Below are 19,331 nucleotides of genomic sequence, written 5' to 3'. Positions count from 1 at the left end.
AAAGAATAGCATGGAAAAGTAAATTAAGTCGTGCAGATTTCTATTTTTATCTCGCCATGGTTGGGGGTGGGGCGTGATCAAAGCACAGGAGGTGTAATTCACAATTTTATTTCCACATAGCACTTGTGATGATGGGAATGTAATAAAGATACTGTCAAAGTCTTGCCCCTATCCTCATTTTTTGATAGGTTTCTGTAAAATCTGAACAAGACACTGACAGCTAATAGTAAGAAGTATTGATTGCAAGCCACAGTTGAACTATAAAGAGAAGAACTGCTTTGTGAAGCTGTGCTGAAAACACTCGAGCCTGTTAGATGACTGCCTCATATTTTCTGTCATTTAGTTTCTTATCAAGCAAACTATTTGCAGAGTTAAAGGGAAACCTCAGCATGTGACATTATAGATCATTTCTCTGACCCAGAAGCCTCAGTGGATTTTCTTTTGAGAAGTTTTAAATAAATACTGGACATCACCTACCTTGTCAGTCAAGGTTAAGTGATTAATTTAAGCTGCAGTTGTGGTCACTGAATGAAAAGGCCATATATCTGACTTATTTAGCAGTAAATATAAGGCCACAGAGTATAATGTTGGAAGCCAATCATCAAGTAGGGGCAGTGATGAATTACTATCACACTACTACAGTCTCTCCCATGTCATGTAACCTTTCTGTTTAATCTACTCTTTCTTACTTGAGGCTGAGCAGTTCAGTTTTGGTGTTCAAAAATGTAATACAACAGCGAGCTAAAAAGGTGCTTTAAAGCCCAATAAAGCTAACAAGAGCTGCTGAGTCAGGTGACATGTCCTGTTCACCTATGCAGTAATCCATCTGTGGGGAGCAGTTTAAAAGAATGAGTTTACTTCAGTTTAAGACAAAACCAGTCCAACACCCTTGTCATCACAAGCGCTGCAAACATGCAGAGGACATAAAGACTAATTTAATAGTGTTTGATTCAGTGGTTTTTAATAAGAATTGATGAGAACATAATTGTGAATTTGAAGTAATTAAGGTGCTGTTTCATTCCATGAGACATGAGAAGTGCTTTAAGGCACTTATCACTTCAAAGCATTGCACACATTTCTCCTGATAAAAGAGAATTATTATCAGAATCCAAAAGACGTTTCACTAATGTGAAAAGCTTTGCATCAATGTCTGTGTTGCTTTTTTCCAACCCAGTGGACATAAATTAGAAGGTTACGATTATTTTTTATGTAAAATGGCACACAGCTCCTTTTGTTGTTGTTGTTGTTGTTTTACCAGCTGTGCACTGTATTGCTGTTTAGTAAATCGTAGGCTCTATGGAAAGACGGATATTAAAAATGCTCATTTTAAGTTTCAGCAGGTAGAAGCAGACGCTATTCTACGTGTGAAAGAGAGAGGACAGTGCCTGTGTTTGACGTTATCTAAATGCACTGTGGCTACAGTCGTGCCAAGTGATGGGCAGAAAGAGTAAAACTTATACATCCCGGCTTGTGAGACCTCCACTGTGCCATATTCACCTCACACAATCATTGCAGGAAGGATCAGAGTTCAGCTCTACATCACAGAGCTACAGCATGCCGCAGCAAACATCAGAGAGCTCACCTCTGATCCTGACCTTTGTCTCTGAACATGGACAACATCACCTGTCACTATTGATTCAGAATGTAATCAAAACTTGAGTGAAACAATGCTGCTGTACAATATGTGAGAAAATGTCATTCATGTCGGTTCAGTACAACATTCAACCACTGAAACTAATGTGTCTGTTCTGGAATGCAAGTATATATCTGTAATTTGGCATCTTAATCAAAAACTAATAATTTGCTATTTTTTTCTGCTTTTTTTTTTTCTTTTTTTTTTACAAAACAGTAAATCTGAAAATTAATGTTTTAATGGCCATACATTCACAGGTGTCTATAGGATCCATTCCTCTGCACCTGTAAGGACACATTGCTTTTATTAAACACTCTATTTGGTTGAAGGTGCAACAATCAGATGAACACCCAGCTTCCTCTTTATAGTGTTCTGTCAGCTCTATTATGTTCATGATTCACCCACAGAATTTTAACACAGTGGAAATGCAATATTGAATTTGTTGACTAAAAACTCAACACTCCCAATAAGGTTGTAGTGTAGCTTTGCATTAGTAATGTATATTTGTTTGTTTTTTTTCTGTGCCTAAGACTGAATTAAAGCAGCAACAAACTGCCAGAGTGACACCTGTTTTATTTTGTTCCCGCTCTTCTTTAGCGAACGGTAGTGAGCTCTTTATTGGCAGCGTCCGCTATGAGGACACGGGAGCCTACACCTGCATCGCCAAGAACGAAGTAGGAGTGGATGAGGATATCTCGTCTCTGTTTGTTGAGGATTCAGCTAAGAAGACCCGTAAGTCTTACAGGGCTGTAGTTCACTATTTACTGTAACAAGTAACAGCAAATAAACACAGCAGCTTTAATATGTCGTATCTCTCTGTCAGTGATGCTTCTAAAAAGCAGGTGACTCTCACTCATTTTTAGCAGGAAATGAGTATATGTGCTTTTGAATGTTGGCCTCTTAATAGTAATGAAGTAAGTAGAAATAAATATTGTAAGCGATAACAGTTACTCAAAGATAAAACCCTAGCAGGGTTGGAATGGGGGAGGGGGGGGGGGGGGGGGGGGGTAATCAGTTAAAAAGATTTTATTACAATTACTCACAATCCACGATTTGACTCACAATGCTGATGGATTTACTGAACCCCTGTGGTCACTAATTAGTACCATATAAATTTAATAATATGGAAAATTTCAATGAAAATATTGTGAATTTTCCTCCTCCCACTGCTGCTGATGTGGATTCACTACCTGCAGGTTACAGTAAAAGAAAAGGCCTCTGCTGTCTAAGCCGGTTGTCAAGTAAAATTTGCCCGATTTTAAGCTTTTTTTCTTGTTGAAGATTTGGACAGGTTGTGTGATAAACGACTATTATTGTCTTCTTGTTCACAAAGCTTTTTGATTCCACTTTCAGTAACAACCATATCTCACTTCACCTGGATGGACTGTCTCTATTGCTGCCTCTTTGAATGTCAGGCAGAAAAGGCAGGAGCTTCACCACACGAGAGCAAAATGCTGCATAGAACATATAACAAGTTTTTTTTGGTGCTGTGCCTAATAATGGTAGAAAAAAAAAAAAACCTGGAGTAGGAGAGCTAAGACAGTGATACCTAATTACACAGGCCGTATGCTGGACTATATACAGGATTCTCAGATCGTCATGTATAATGAAATACACTTTAGCCATATAATTATGCTTCTGGACACAAGTAAAATACAAGCAAATTACAATCGTTTACTGAAGTGTGGACGGCTGTATTATTTTAAAAATTGTCCTGTGCAGTTTCCAGTTTCAACAAATGCTCCATGCATCTCCTAAAGTGCAGTAAGCACCAAAACAGCGTTATGTCAACTGACAGTGAGCTGATTCTCTATGCCTTCAGATGGTAGAAAAATGGAGGAATAATTATATCCAGTTTTCATATTAGACCAACAGTTAAGCAGCAATATGCCACAGCTTTTAAGTTCAAACTAAAGAGCTACATTTCAGCAGCTCTACTGTAAAGCCAGACTTCTTTTACAGTAAAACTGACATCAGACAAAACACTAGCTCTATCATATCCAGACATACCAGATACCCCAGCAAACCCCAATGTCATCTCTCTAGTCAAAACTGGTGGCATACAACAGCAAAAACTGAACCATAGACAGACGGATGTTGATGTTTCCGTGGAGATGGTGGATAGTGCAGGCTCCGTCCGCGATGATTGTTTTGCAGATGAGCAGCGGATGCCGTGTTCACTCTGCCGCATCCACTGTCAGTGCATCCTGCCAACACAGCAACGTGTCGCCACCTGCAATGCACGTTTTAACCATGTTAACTCTCTGCAAATATCTGCCTTCTACGACATGCACGTGCACCACCTCACTGCAGAATTTTCCACAATCTGCATGTGTTCTGAGCACGTCACACGCCATCAGGTCGCACAGTGAACGCTACTGATTGTTTACATTTCCCATCTGCCATCAATTTCTGCAGATTGCTTGCGGTCACTTGTCTTCCTATGGAGAACCTCTTTTTTTTTATAATTGGTTTCATTTTATTCTAATCAATAACAAGATTGGTGAATATGAACTTTATCTGACTGGAAAGGCTAACAATGACGTCTAGGCAACCTTGAAGACATAACTCAATCTGAGATTGTGCTGACCTCCTCAATGTCGGATCAGTCTCAGTTTGAAACTATTTTTCAACCATGACTAGTCATCAACCCTGCCGGCCGATGCTTATTCAGCATCAAAATGTTTGCTGGGACAGGGCGACCCAAATAAAAGATGAATGCCAAACACAATAATCCTCTAATTTAGCCAATTCTTTTTAAAAATGGGAGATAACAGATATTATAGGACACATCACAAACTCCAAGTGCTAAAATGCCAGAATAGTGCATAGGTTTGTGTTGACACTGACCCATAGGAGCAAAGAGATGCTCATGGGGAGTAGCTCAGTGAGACTATAACCATTTAACTATCAACAAACAGGAACAATATGCCAAACATAATACCAAAATAATCACGTATGTGGGTGAGAGACCATCCTCTGTGAACACATACAGCATATAATCACTTTGTGAATTTTTTTAGACCTCTTTTGCTTGTCAGGCACTTTATGGCATTGCAATTTTTATTTTTAATAAACAAAATTGCAAAATTGCTGTTTTTTTCCATTAATCTCTCCTTGAAATACCATAATAACCAACTGAAAACATTTAGCAAATTTATTAAAAGTCCATCCATTCATTTTCTTCAGCTTATCCAATTCAGGGTCACTTGGCGGGGGTTGGAGCCTATCCCAGCTGCCATGGGCCGAGAGGCATTTATTAAAAACTAAATTCTACAAAAGTATTCAGTCCCTCAAACACAATACTTTGTGGGAAGCTGCTTCAGCAGGCATTACAACTTTGAGCCTTCTTGAATTTTAACCCCTCCTTCCTTATCAGAAACTCGCAAGTCCCATCATCTGTGAAATCTGGGGAGCATCTATGAAATGCCATCTTCAGGTCTTTCATCAAATATCTTATGGTGTCCGAGTTTTGACAAGGCCACTTAAGGAATGCCAGGCATTCCACTCAGATTGCTATCCATCAATCTTGCCTTTACAGCAGTGCAACTACATGAAGTGCTTCTGAGATGGCCATCCATTAGGCAGGATCATTTATCTCTGTGAGCACTTCTGAAACAGTTAAGAGTGACCTTTTTGTTAGTCCATAAAATTGTGTTTAAATCTATTTAAACATTTCAGCTGGTGCTGTCAAGGGAAACAATGAAGTCAGTGACAAATGAAAGGCAGCAAATTACAACTGTTTGGGGTCCAAAGTGTAGTATCTAGGCCAATAAAAGGAAGAATTTATCATTGCCTATTTTGTCATTGCAGTCAACTCCTAAAACAATTTTTCATAGGATAAGTGATGATCTCAGTGTATTTTTTTCTGGCTTCAGAGAGCAACAGTGCATGTGCGTATTTACAATTCATCTGCATACAGTAGAGGCCATAAGTCTTCTGACATAAATCCATGCATTTTCTTTTTATTCGTGACCATTTCGTACATAAATACGTATGCTGATGATTTTCCTAAAATCTCTTTGTGGTCATCAAAATGATCCAATAAAGGGAAAACCCTGAATATATCATTTAGAATATGTCCCTAAAGCAAGAGCTGGTTGAGGTGGTTTGGACATTTGGCCAGGGTCCTATTTGAGTGCCTAGTGAGTGAGGTGTTCCAGGTATGTCCTACCAGGAGGAGACACCAGGCTGACGCAGGACACACTTGAGACATTGTATATCTCAGCTGGCTTGGAAATGCCTTGCTGTCCCCTCATGTGAGCTGGAAGAGGTGGCCAGGAAGAGGGTGGTCCGGGCCTCTCTGCGGCTCAGCCCCAGATGAGCGTGGATGGATGGATGGATGGATGGATGGATAGATGGATAGATGGATGGATGGATGGATGGATTTTATTTGGCCTAAACCCAAATAAAAATCCAGAGTTAAACAGTTGTGTAAATAATATTTATTTTCTCCTTTCTTCCCCATTTTCTTTTGCTCAATGGTCCATTGTGCAGTTGCAAACATTCTGTGGAGAGAAGAAGGTAATACATTACACTTCTCAAATACATTTGCATTCTTGTGAATAAGAAACTTTGACATGCATGTTTTGTAGCTCTAGAGGCCTCACAGCTGGGTAGCTCTGATTTACCAAGATTTTAGCCCTGTTGCCCATTAGATTCACAGAGTTGTTTACTCCCCAGCAAAACTCTTCTTAAAGTCTTGCTCTCTTCCCTTGCATGTCCAAAGTGTTTTATCCTTGCTAATTTTTTCCCTCCAGAACACCTAGGGGGAACAACTGCACAGAAGCAGGGATTTTATGTATTTTACAAATAATACCACAGACCCAGCTTGGTGGCTGCAAGAAAAACAGCTTTGTGATTTTCAGCGGTATACAAATCCATCCTGTATATATGTAGTAAATATTATTACCACATCAGCATTAGCACAAGTACGATTTGCTAGTACATTGAAAAACCCATTGTGGTTTAGAATAGAATACAAATTTAACTTGGTTTCGTATACATGGCCTCCATATACGGTTTATCATAGGACTAAAAAAAAGTGAGCATGGTTTAGAATACAGTATAATTATATATTTTTTAGGATTTTTATGAGTGTTTTTGCCTTATTAACATTTGGGTTTGTATGTGAGCAGAGATTTATTTTTTTATGTCAACATTTAACTAGGCATTGCATGCTTGCATATGCATGTTTTTTTTTTTTTTTTTTATACAAATGCTCTTAAACCTCACAGTACTGTGCAAAAATAATATCTTAATAGTCTGACAAATCAATCACAGCCACCTGCTTAACAAGTTTATTAGACCGCCACCCAATGAAAGGTTTATGCCAAAAATTGTTTTAGTGGTTGATTTATGCCAGTGTTTTATTTTTAATTTGAATTTGTTGCTTTTTAAAAGAATTTTGACAATGTTTTTTTCTGTCTTCTCATCTTGATTTTCTAGGTTTAAGTGTGGGAAACATGTTCTACGTGTTTTCTGATGAGGGCATCACTGTTCTTCAGCCTAGTGAATGTGAAATACGCAGACACATGAAGCGCACAGAGAGGATTGTCGCTACCTATGTAAGTGCATGTGAATTTAATAATGGAATAAATTCAATAAAAAGAAAATACACAAAAAGTGCCCATTAGCTAACGAGTAACCTATAGGTGAGTTTCAAGCTTCCTCCATATTTCACTAAATAGATTTCGGGATGGTAGTGTTTGTCATTGTTGAGCAGATGTCTTTTAAAATCACATTATGTGTAAGGTAGAAGAACACCACTTAGTGTGTGTTTTTGTAGTAGCTGTGGTATGCATTTATTATACCATGGTACAAAACTAAAGTATCTCACTGCCAGTTAGTAAAAAGTAAGAATAATTATAAGGTACCAGGTGTTCATAGAAGGGAAACATATAATTATCCTTTAAAATCATAGGGATTTGTCCTTGAAATTCAGGATCATTGAATGCAGGAAGTAAATCAGGATACCCTGTATCCTGTGTTCACAAGCCGTCTCTCAATCTCCCTCTAGTCCAGTCAAAATAACACTGATTAAAGCACTAATTTTATTTAATTTAGTTTTTTTTTTTCACTTCTTATGATGACTGAATAGAGCTAGGTAGAGTCACTATACAAGTTGCTTATGCCCCACATGCTGTCAAAGGGTCCCACCTTCTCCTCATATCCAAACTTTTACAAATTCAGTGAGAGTGAATAATAATTCTGTTGATTTGTTAGTCTAGTATGCTGGTCCCTGTAATCATCTGGGCAGGACATCTCTTGGTTTGTCTGCATCTCGTTCCCTTGCCAGGCTGTATATCAACTTGATAGCACTCCCCTAGAAACTCAGGAGTAGGGTTCATTTTAGATTCACATCCAGATATTATGGAATGTTTGCCTTCTTTGCTTTTTATTGGACTACATTAAGATATTTAATATCCTATTTTTCTGAAAGTCTGTTGTGGCTAATCAATACTCAGAAACCTTATTAGGTACAGCTTGATAGTTAGTTAGATGGACCCCCTTTTGCCTTCAGAATTGGCTTAATTCTTCATGGCATAGATTCAACAAGGTGCTGGAAACATTCCTCGGACATTTTGGTCCTCTGACCTCTGGCAGCAACAAGGCCTTTTTTGGCCAAAGTACTGCTCTCTGGATATTTTTTCTTTTTCCAACCATTCTCTATAAACCCTAGAGCTGACTGTGTGAAAAAAATCTTTGTAGATCAGCAGTTTCTGAAATAATCAGACCAGACTGTCTGACACCAACAATCATGCCACATTCAAAGTCAGTTAAATCACCTTTCTTCCCCATTCTGATAATCAGTTTGAACTTTAGCAGATTGTCTTGAAAATGTCTACATACCTAAATGCATTAGGTTGCTGTCATATGACTGGCAGATTAGATATTTTCATCAATGAGCAGGCATACCTAAAAAAAAAGTGATTAGTGAGTGTATAGCCTAATTCCAAACATGCCAACAGAAATCTGATAGATTTTAAGAGATAAAACCAAGAAAATCTAAATCTATTAACTAATAATAACCAGTATATAGTACAGTAAAGGCAAATTATTAAAAAAAATTAAATATATTTTTTAACTTTCTGGCCACAGCAGCTTTTATTGACAGTCTATAGAGACAGGAAATGGTGGAAAGATATAGGGGAAGACACGCAGGCAAATTGGCAACAGGCCGGGACTCGAACCCACACCACCTGCACCGCAATGCGGCACATGCATGTGGTTACCTGTGCCACCACTGAGCCACCTGGGCACCCTAAAAAAAAATTATATTTAAGGAACTTTTATTATTTAATTATTTTTAATACCATTTAAAAAAAAATTTAGTCCACTATGATGGGAAATTGCCACCAAAACCGAGGCCATCTTTCCTCCTCATCCCTCCCCGGCATCATCGAATGACTCTTCAACTTACTAAATGTAATAGGATTACTTGTGTCCATTAGTCAACAGCTCGCGACTTTAGAGTGTGTAGACTATATACCTGGGGTTTTTAATCCACTAGAGAACATCCTTCTCTCAGAGCAGGGGGCTTTAGATGGTAAAAGTTCTTGTACTTGTGAGGGATTTGGGTTTTACAGGAGGCTGTAATTGTATTAGAGATCAATACAAACTCAATAGGCCATGTGTTAGCCAGTTCCTGCTATAAACAGCAGTTTCTCCACTTTGGTGAGGCGGCAAGGAGGTGGTAACTCTGGGAACACAACCTCTGTGTGTGTGTGTGCATTAGTGATTACATCAGTATAGTGTAAGTGAGTGAGTGTGTGCATAAGTTGTCTTGTCAGCAAAGACAGTGGACTACAGTGGCCTGCAGGAGAAGTATGTTGAGTCAGTCGATATTTGAGTGAAATTATTGCAAAGTCTGCCTTCTACATGAAGAATAAAAACACGTATCCACCATAGGTATCACCCATCCACAGTGACTAACAGCTTCGATTTAAACAAGTACAATTGTTGGTGTAATTACTAGTTAATTTTCAATTCCAAACAATGATGAAATAAGTATTTGAGTAAATAAAAGCAAAAAAATACTGTTGTTGATTTTCAGATTTCTGTCTTATGTTTTTCTGTTTTCTGTTTTCATTCATAATTCTCTGTTGTATCAAAACTGCCTTTTTTGTTGAGTAAATATAACACTTTTTTTTTTTTTTCCCCCATTTTCTATTATTTCATAAAAGGACAAAGATGAGACTGCATGTTCCACCACCTTTGGTCTCCCTGCATGTTTGTCTGGAATTAAAGGGAAGAAAGAAAGGAAACAAATTCTAAATTGTTTTTGGCCTATCTGTAATCAAGAATGGATAGTAGAGTAAAATGCAGCACATTGCTGATCTTCAACACACCAGTTAATCCTCCCAACCTTTTCCCTCGTCTCTTGCCCTTCTCTTCCTCTCATCATCTCCTCTGTTGGTTCTTCCCAGGAGGAGATGTGCCCTAAAGGTGAAGGGGTGTCACCTCAACACTGCGAGTGGTCCTCAGCAGTCAACATCAGAGATAAGTACATCTACGTGACCCAGCCCCTCCAGAGTCGAGTGCTGGTGGTCGATATTCAAGCACAGAAGGTGGTGCAGGTGGGTGGAGCAGGTTATAAGACAGGCCTGTCACAACACACCAAAGACAAATATCCAGCACGTTAAAAGGTCATTTTAATTTGCTCCTTAATGCTGTTACAGATTCAAATGCTTCTAAGCTTGGTAATGTAAGGAAAATAAGGCCCATACAGAGCTTTTTTCAACCTGGTTACAACTAGCCTAAGTCAGCTCTGCAAAACTAATTTGCATATCAAAATCACAAAAACTGTTTCTGTAGTGTTCAAATGAGATTAAAACAAAATGTCTGATTTTAATTTTTCTTCCTTTATCCTAATAGAAAAGATCTACCTCACTTCTATACAAGAACTTTTTTATTTTATTCTCCATAAATCTTTAGGCCTCAGCCACACACGCCGCAAAATAATTCAGTGATGCCCTGGCAACTTCCCGTCACTATGAAAAAAAATGTGTGTTCCCCCAACCAGTTGACAAGTGGTTGCTGGAGGCTGCTCAGTGTTGCTGGGTGAAATCAGTATTAAAGAGAACCAAAAACCTCCTTGTGATAGTGCTGGTCACTAGCATATGCCTTACTGCTGCAACCACCACATTTCATAAGGCACAGCTTTTATTTTGAAAGTGAACGGTCTTCATTTCTGGTTTGCGTCACACTTTTCACAATTTCACTACCTCTTGGCGTGTAGTTTGCGAGTGTTTGCAGACAAGTCAGCATCTTCCATGCACACTAGTGGTGACTGTGGCAACCTGGTAGGAACCAAATCAATCACAATCTCCAGCAATCGCTAACCGGTTGTTTAATACCGGTACACTCTTTTCTGTAACAACTGGTGGTTACCAGGGGATTACTGACTGGTTTCTGTTTACCTGAATGGGGCTTTAGCAATCACAGTGACTGCCCAAAACCTCCAGGAACCACTTGTAACAGATCAGGGAATACACATTTTTCTAGTGCATTCAATGGTAGCTGCCAGATGGTTGCCAACCAGTCTCTAGGCCTGTTTGACAGGGGCTTTAGTTACTAAGGACACTGTCTTGTTGCCTTAGATGTATTGCTCTAGTTTCTGTCTTTTAGAATGATAACATTGTAGCTGTCAAATACATATTTTGGTATTTCTTTTTTTTTTTTTTCTTTTTTGTTGTTACGGGTTTGGCAAATTTTAAACTGAGTGAACCACTTATTATTTTGTAATCAACAATAACAGTTATTGTTTAACTTCCTAGATATAGAGCTGGCAAACCAGTGGCAATGGGATTTTAATTCAATCAGCACACTTGACATTCACTGGCTAAAAATATGAAGCTGCTTTTTAAAGCTGTGAAATCCAAAATGTTCTAGCTCAAAAATTATTTTTATAAACTCATCAACATTTTGCCTCATGCAGTTTCACTGCACTTGTTTAGCCTGTGCTCAGCTAAACTATATTTTAAGTAAAAAGAAAAAAGTGAACACTTTCAAATTAATTATACATTCAAGTAGCCAGTGTTTCACTATATATCAAACATCACACCTTGAGGCACACTCAGTTCAGACTTGAGACACTACTGAACTGCAAGCAATGTAAGAAGCTACATGCAAGGTAAAATAAGTCAAATGCACTTCAAGAGCTTGAAACAATATGGTGCCCAGGTGGGTGCTAGCTGCCTTACCATTTATCTTACCTGTAATGGCTGTTTAGAGATTAAGTCCCTCAGGGGTCCTTCCCAGGGTCAGCATCATTTATATTGAGGTGCAGGATGAAAGAAAATAGGCCTAACTCAAGGAGAAAGCGGTGGAAGAGAAAAGGGAAATGAGCAAAAGTCCAAGATGAGAAAATGAGGAAAACAAAAATCCAAAGCTGCCATCAGGAACTGATGACTTTACCCCGGTAACTTTACCCTAATCCATAGTCAGTTGCTTGGGTCTGGATATAATTTTGATTTAGCAATGTTATTTTTAAACTTTCACATAAAGCCAAACCAAAATTATATTACTGTTTTGAGCATTATTTTTTTTTCTTGAATTCATTGTGTTCTGTTACACATGCATAATAAGCTGTTCTTGTAGGTCATATCCTACAGTGAACTGAAACCTGTAATCATCTGCTCATTTTCTTTTTTTACTTCATCCAACTGCTTTAACCCTTTACTGCCCTATCCCTCCTCTTCTACTCCCCCCTCTATTTCTTGAAGACCTTCTCTGGCCTCTGGGTGCAGGAGGTTAATGCATCCTCTTTTTTCCCTTCTCTTTGCTATCTCAAGGCACATTTGTCATTTCTTTTTTAAAAAGGAGAGAAGGTGGCAGGCTTCAATGTACTTTATGTGCACACAGAGGAAATGCATGAACACTTTTTTTTAAATCATTAATTAAATAGAAAATTAAGAATTATCCATTCATTGGAATATCAAAGGTGAACGAACACACTGATCTGTGGTTTTCTTTTTACATAAGGTCTCTAATTTGGAAACATCCCAAAAGGGAGTATAGTGGCTCTGCTGTGCCTCAAACCTGTCTCTGGCATCTGTCTATATTGTGTCTGTAGTGTGGCAGTCAGACAAAGCTGCAAGCAAAAGATTATAAAGGCTCTTATTTGTAAAAATGCCCTCGGTGGAAGGATAGTCATAGAAATGGGGTGATAATATGACCTGTTTTCCTTGATACCAAGTAAGCCACTGTTAATGATTGTGTCCATCTAAGTCTCCTCAAGATTTTCTTGGTTAAATATTTATGTCTTATAGGGTCTCAAAGCAACAACTGAGAAGTGTCAATGTAAAGAAGGTTATCAGAGCTCAGCAAAGCTGTGGTCACTGTTATATAAAATGCAATAGAGGTCTCCTACTGTAAATATGAGGTGTGATCAAAAGGTTTTGCACATAAATCAGGAAGGTCATATGAATGCAAGAGCAGTAACTTTTGTAAAACAAGCAAACAGAATGTTTAAAATTAACACTAGACATCTCTACTTTCCTTTCAAAGTTGCCATGCGCAAACAGATGTGTGTTTTTATAGTTCAGGGACTATACACACACACACAATGTTTCTCTCTTCTTTTCCTCACTGTTTTCTTTTATACATGCTGTTGGCCACCTGCCTCATTTCAGCAGGCCATGTGGAGATTCATCACAAAGCGCTGAGGCTCAAGTGAACTTTGACCACAGTTGTCATGTCCTGCTCTAAAGGTGTTTACAAATGCTTTTGTGACCACTTGAAGATGTGCATTTGTGATTTGCGCCATGGAGTAGAAACAGCACCTTGTTAAAGGATCTCCATCAACCCTGGGTGATGATCTGTGGTCACACTCAGTGTTGAGTTCTACTTTCATGTCCTGACATGTCAAAGGGAGAACATTCAGCACTAATGACCTGAACTGCTGCACAGAGACATTTGGGTGCATTAAAGTGCGCCTGCTTACAGGGCTTTAAAATATTTTTTGGACAAAAAAGTCATTGCTTGCTACCTAAATTTGTCTCTGCAAACCATTCCAACAGCTGTCTTCTGAAATTAGTGGAGATCCACTGTATGTTGCAAATGCTGGTTTGTAAGTTTCCAAGAATAAAGAGGATGGCAGCAAATTTCAGTCAAATATGAATCTCACTTTTTTTTTTTTTAAAGTTTTAGATCAGGCCTCATCGTAGTATCATCCAGAGGTAAAAACAAACTATGTTTAAGCAGAATTCAAGGACGATCTCACATTGCTGATTTTATTGTTGGGTGCTTTATCGGTTGCTTACTATAGTGAAAAGCTCTTCACTTTTTAGAAAGGTTTCATACGTTTCTGAATCATCCCGGCCAAAATTCCCAAAAGATACTAGGATAAAGGTTGTAAACATGTGGAGAAGCTACAACAATTCAGGCTTTCATGGTTTTCATGCTGTTCCAAGCAAGCAAATGGCATATTTGTTATCTTTCCCAACAAAGGGAGCTAACCTTGACTATGATGTGTCAGTCCTGTGCCAGCTAAGCCTCCCATTGGGTCCAAAAACAAACGGCACATCAGCTAATTAAAAAGAAAGCCAGATGGCAAAAACCTCTGTGTAGTCACTTAAATTTACTATAGTGGTTCCATTTGAGGCCACAGTAAATCAGTGGCACAAAGTTGTCATTTAAGATTCTGTTATGCATTTTCTTTTCTCTAAGCCCAAAAATCATACTAAATAAATCTACTTCTTTGGAGTTTTTCACTTCTTCAGCTCTTTGACATCTATCCAGCTTAGACTGTTATCACTAGGTTTGGAGTTTAATTGCATTTTTGGAAGGACAAGCAGAAAAGCTGTGTAATGTATCAGCCTTTACTATATCTTTTAATTCTGCTGGCTGCCAGTGAAGTCACTGGGTGCAGACCAATGAACTGTATTGAAAACAGTTGATCCACAGAAGAGGGGCCTGAAAGCTGAAGGCTCTGCCTCCCATTCTACTTTTAAGTATCGTAGGAACCACAAGTAAGCCAGCAGTCTGAGAGTGAAATGCTCTTTTGGGGTGATATTCTACTATAAGGTCTTGCGTGAATTAGCTTTTCATTACCTGTTCTTTTTAGCAAACTTCATGGTTACATCTCAAACCATATAGCTCTACAAATGGGTCAAAAAATTCGATGTGTATATTTACATAACTTTCACATATTTTTCTTTTTTTAAACAAGGTCTTAATCAAATTCTGACATATTGTGTTTCATCAAAACTTTCACAGGATACCTACAAAAAACTGGTAGAGATTATCTCCACTTAACATCTGTATTTTGATTTTCAAAAGGATTCGTCCATCACATTTGTGATTTGTGGAATTTAACACTGAAATTTTGGGCTATACAAAAACCCTTCAAATCTTTTGATAGGTTTTTGTATAGCCCAAAGTTTTCTTTACAGCATTACGCAAAATTTGAGCAGATAGTCTTTAGACCAAGCCACAGACAAATGACTACATTTCATCAACAGCTTGTAATGACTATATTTTGGCAGGTGAAAACATTTCAGCATGAAATGCTAGCAAAACATTTAGAAACTATACAAGTCACAGCTTTTGGAAGAGAAAAATGTTAGCAAAACAAATACAGAATGCTTAAATGTGTATCTGGCACATTGAGATTTACTGTTGTAACCCTCTGACCTTTGCTTCTTTTCTTTTCTTGTGATCGGAGCTTAGCAGCTTTGGATGTTTTGGAACCCCAAAAAGAAACTGCTTTTCAGAATCATTTTTCCTTTTAATTTAAAACAAGCAAACACAATTTTTTTTCCTTAGATAAATCAGAAGACTGCTGATATTTTGTTGTATAAAACTAAGTCAGTCCTTAATACCACCATTAACATACAACAACAATTACAGCATGCTGGATTTTTACATGTCCACTGCCTCCCAGATTGCTGCATTGAGGCGTGACCCCAGCTTTACCTCTGTTCCCATTATGCAGGAATCAACACACACATACATCTCCTCATACTGTACATACAGTAGGCACATGCTGAGTTGACACTTGGCTGACCAGTGCAGAACAGAGGGCTGGCCCTCCCATTACTGAACAAAAAGCTTGCGGTCTCGCTCCACTGGTGAGGGTGTCAGCAGCTCCCTGTCCACCGAGCCAGAAGCAGGGTAATGGATTGTGTTATTCCTCGTTGTTGACATTGCAGCAGATCTGAGGTTTAGTCTATTCCCAACCTCTCCCACCTCTCTCTTTTCCCTTTCTATCTGCCCTTTTATTTCCCTTCTTTTTGCCATCTCTTCAAGTTCATCTTTCTGGTTCATCACTTGATGTGTCAGTTACCTTCACTAAAATGTATTCCGCAGTAATACTGCAAAATTGCGTTTAAATTCCTTCATCCTATCTCCTTTGCACTCCATCAGTGGCCTGATGTGATAAGCGTTTCCTGTTGACTTTATTTGTTACCGAGGGGATTATTTGGTCAGCAAGTATGCTGTTCTATCATAAATCCACAGATCATGTAGACTGTATAGCTGTTATGTGAATAAGTTTTTCCATCAGATTATAGCTGTTATTTTATTCTGTGGTATTTGAGTCAAGCATTTGACATGTTGCTAAAAGGTTCTTACAGGTCAGGCAGTTCAGCCCAGATTTATGCTCTGCAGTTGGCAAGACTTTCCTCAAGTTAACAGTAATCAAATATGCCATGAAGATTTAGATTTAGGAGCTAAACATTTTTTCTTCTCCATAGTACATTTGTAAATCAAATTTTTAAGGATTTACATTGTTCACGTCTGTGTTTATTTATCTATCTACACTCCTTTTGCCAGCATAGTTCTCTATTCTTATGGTACTATTACCTCTAGCTCAGTGAAACATTGTAAAAACGTGTGAAAGACATCACATCCATAATGTCACAAAACATTGTACTCATGAAAACAGTGACCAAAAAAGTCTACAGCGTACCTTTGATCATGGACACTGGCTTATTAAAACGTTAGCTGTTTAGACACTTTAGAATTGAATAATAGCAAAAATGTGATTATAAATCATTACAGTGTTTGTATGTATTCTCTAAATTGTCTTAAATCTAATTATTTATAGGACTTTTTTTTTTTTTTATTAATCAAGTTTGTCTTGGCCCTTTTGCATGCTCTACCACCATGAGCTATATTTCTGTCCAGTTAAAAGATTATTAATTTCACACATATTTTTTTTATTTCTCCCACACTGTGTTTATGTGCTCTAGGCTGTAGCAACAGACCCTTTTCCAGTAAAGATGCTCTATGACAAATCACATGACCAGGTGTGGGTCCTAACGTGGGGGGATATGGACAAAACACACCCAACACTTCAGGTAAGTGTGAAGTACTTTGCAGGGGTTCCTTTTAAAAGACCAGCCACATATTTAACCTTAAAGCAGCACTGGGAACAAGAGGCAACTGGATACTAACTACTAAAGTGACACTTAAGCATTTTGCTCAAGCTTTGTTTTGTCTCATGTCTTCAAATAGGGAGATAATCTATGTTACGGCCTTGATCTTTAAGCAGAGCGGTGATCATCATACATGAAACGAAGCTTTGAGCAGTTACAAATTTACAATTAGACCGGCTTATTGTGTCTACTCCTGTTTTTGTGGCATTTTGTGAGACAGTATAAGCTGTATTAGCTACTAAAAGTTTCCCAAGCGAGAAAAACCATGGCTTAATTGAGCACACACGTGTGCACCAACATTAATGTTTATGTGATAAGTATTCGTGTGACAAATACTTATCTATGTATGTTTTAAAGCATTTACCAAGCCAGCAAAACAGCAATTCGCAGCTGTGATGTTGTCAGCTTGTGCCTGGTGTCCCTTTGGGCCGCTACTGCTGGAGGCTTCACAAATGAGAAATGATCACAGGTGTGGTTGTATTTAATCCACCTCAGGGAATGGGTTGAGACAAGGGACTAGGGAGGAAGATGCAGAGAGGGTCGAGAAGGTGGAGGGAAGAGGGAAGGGACCAGAACTGGCACCAGTGGAGGATGATGCTGTTTTTAACAGGCCAGTATTTATAAATCTGCCTGTTTGCTTGTGCATCAGTGGAGGATGCTGCCATGAGTAAAGCTACCAAGGGATCCCAATGTAATCTCTGCAAATGACACAAACATGTTTATTGTTCTGCTTTTTCTCTTTGGGGGAAGGGACAGCATTGAAATCAAGTGAGGTCTCTTTGTGATTTGGGGATGTTTATCAGGACTGCACAAAGATGATAGACTCAAATTTAGATGTATTTCGCTTCACTTATATATTCCTTTCACTTGAGTGAAATGATGCCATTTATATTCAGAAATTCACTCAAATGCATAAACTGTTTTTTTTTTCCTGCTCCAGTTAATTCTTAAGCTCTTATGTAGCTGTTAATGATACTGCAATTGTTTGTCAGATGGTTCTATAAATAGCACTTCTTCGGGATGTTGTAAAGCGTCCATTTTACATAATTATTTTTCACTTCAGTGTTAGATTCTTTTGGATCACAAGGTGCCACTATGCTTTGGCAACAAATAGTGAAAAGGAAAATTGCCTGTACGTGGGTTTTTAACAGTTTTCCACTGATTTATAATCTGCATGGCCAGACTCCATATGTGTGCATAGATTTTCAGTTTCTTCAGGTTTGCATGTTTTCGTCACAGACGGTAGGTGCACAAGCTGGAGATTTGTTTCTGTGTAGTTATTCCAGTTTAGGGGAACACTCACAGTGATTATGCTGGAGTGGTTTTGAACTTCTATCAGAGCTGTAATCTTAAAACAGCAGAAAATTCTATCAAAAGATAATTTTCATCACAGAAGAAAACAAAGTTCTCCTCATTTAATTTGAAACAAGTGCAAAGAGCAGCTTTGCGTAACAGCTGTGCCGAGAATGTATTTTTGTATTTTTCATTTTATTCATTTCCCCTCTTCCTGCCGTGGTTCAGAAGTAATGAATAATTAGTGAACAGGGTATGAATCAATCAAAAAATGCAATTGCAGACAAACTACATAATGGATTGAAAGCCACATGGATCACACCACAAATAAATGGTCTGATAATGTCATTATCATTTGGACTGAAAGTAATTGACCTGTTCAGCAGCAGCCTGTCGTTACCAGAGGCACCGCTTCGCTTCGGCGGATCATACATGTGTATGAGTGTGTGTGTCTCTGCTTGTGCATGTTAATTTGAGCACTCGAGGTGTGTAGCTGTGTGCAGGTGTGCATTCATTTCAGTGGGTGCGGTATTTTTAAGAAGCCAAGTTTAAGGATGGCTCAATAATTCTGTGTAACCACTGAAGAGAATTCAGTCAATTCATCAGGGAAGACAAATGGAGGCATCTCTGCCGGGCATAGAGAGTCACGGCCTTTCAGACTGTCAGTCCACTCTGTGTCTACATGCCAAGAAGATATTTACGTCAGAGGCACAGTTTTTTTTTTTTTTTTAATTTATTTAGTTCACTGTTTGTTTTCTCACCTCTGTGCACACGGGGAATAGCAACTTTTCAGCTTGGGCTGGCCAAATCAATTTAACCTCATCTCAAAGATGAGGTTTTATTTTGCTGTCCCAATTTATCAGGCTTATTGCTCTTTAGTGTGAAGGATGTTTGAAGGATGATTATGTCCCACAATAAAATATATTATTGCACATACAGTACAGTATAAAGATCAAACCTTTTTTCTTACATATAAGGTATTTTATACATATTTTTTCATTAAAAAAAAAAAAACACATTTT

General features: G+C 38.3%; 1 protein-coding gene across 1 annotated transcript in view; it reads left to right on the top strand.

The window, feature by feature from the left end:
* fstl4 (follistatin-like 4) overlaps positions 1 to 19,331 on the top strand; it is a 226,459-nt gene that overhangs the window by 198,493 nt on the left and 8,635 nt on the right. Inside the window, exons 10-14 of the mRNA XM_030745510.1 lie at positions 2,231 to 2,365; positions 6,131 to 6,157; positions 7,082 to 7,200; positions 10,063 to 10,212; positions 16,831 to 16,938. Coding sequence (XP_030601370.1) covers positions 2,231 to 2,365; positions 6,131 to 6,157; positions 7,082 to 7,200; positions 10,063 to 10,212; positions 16,831 to 16,938 — 539 coding nt within the window. The remainder of the gene's footprint in view (positions 1 to 2,230; positions 2,366 to 6,130; positions 6,158 to 7,081; positions 7,201 to 10,062; positions 10,213 to 16,830; positions 16,939 to 19,331) is intronic.

This window comes from Archocentrus centrarchus, chromosome 14, assembly GCF_007364275.1.
Source record: "Archocentrus centrarchus isolate MPI-CPG fArcCen1 chromosome 14, fArcCen1, whole genome shotgun sequence".
Taxonomy (NCBI): Eukaryota; Metazoa; Chordata; class Actinopteri; order Cichliformes; family Cichlidae; genus Archocentrus; species Archocentrus centrarchus.
This window is presented reverse-complemented; position numbering and strand designations above follow the sequence as displayed.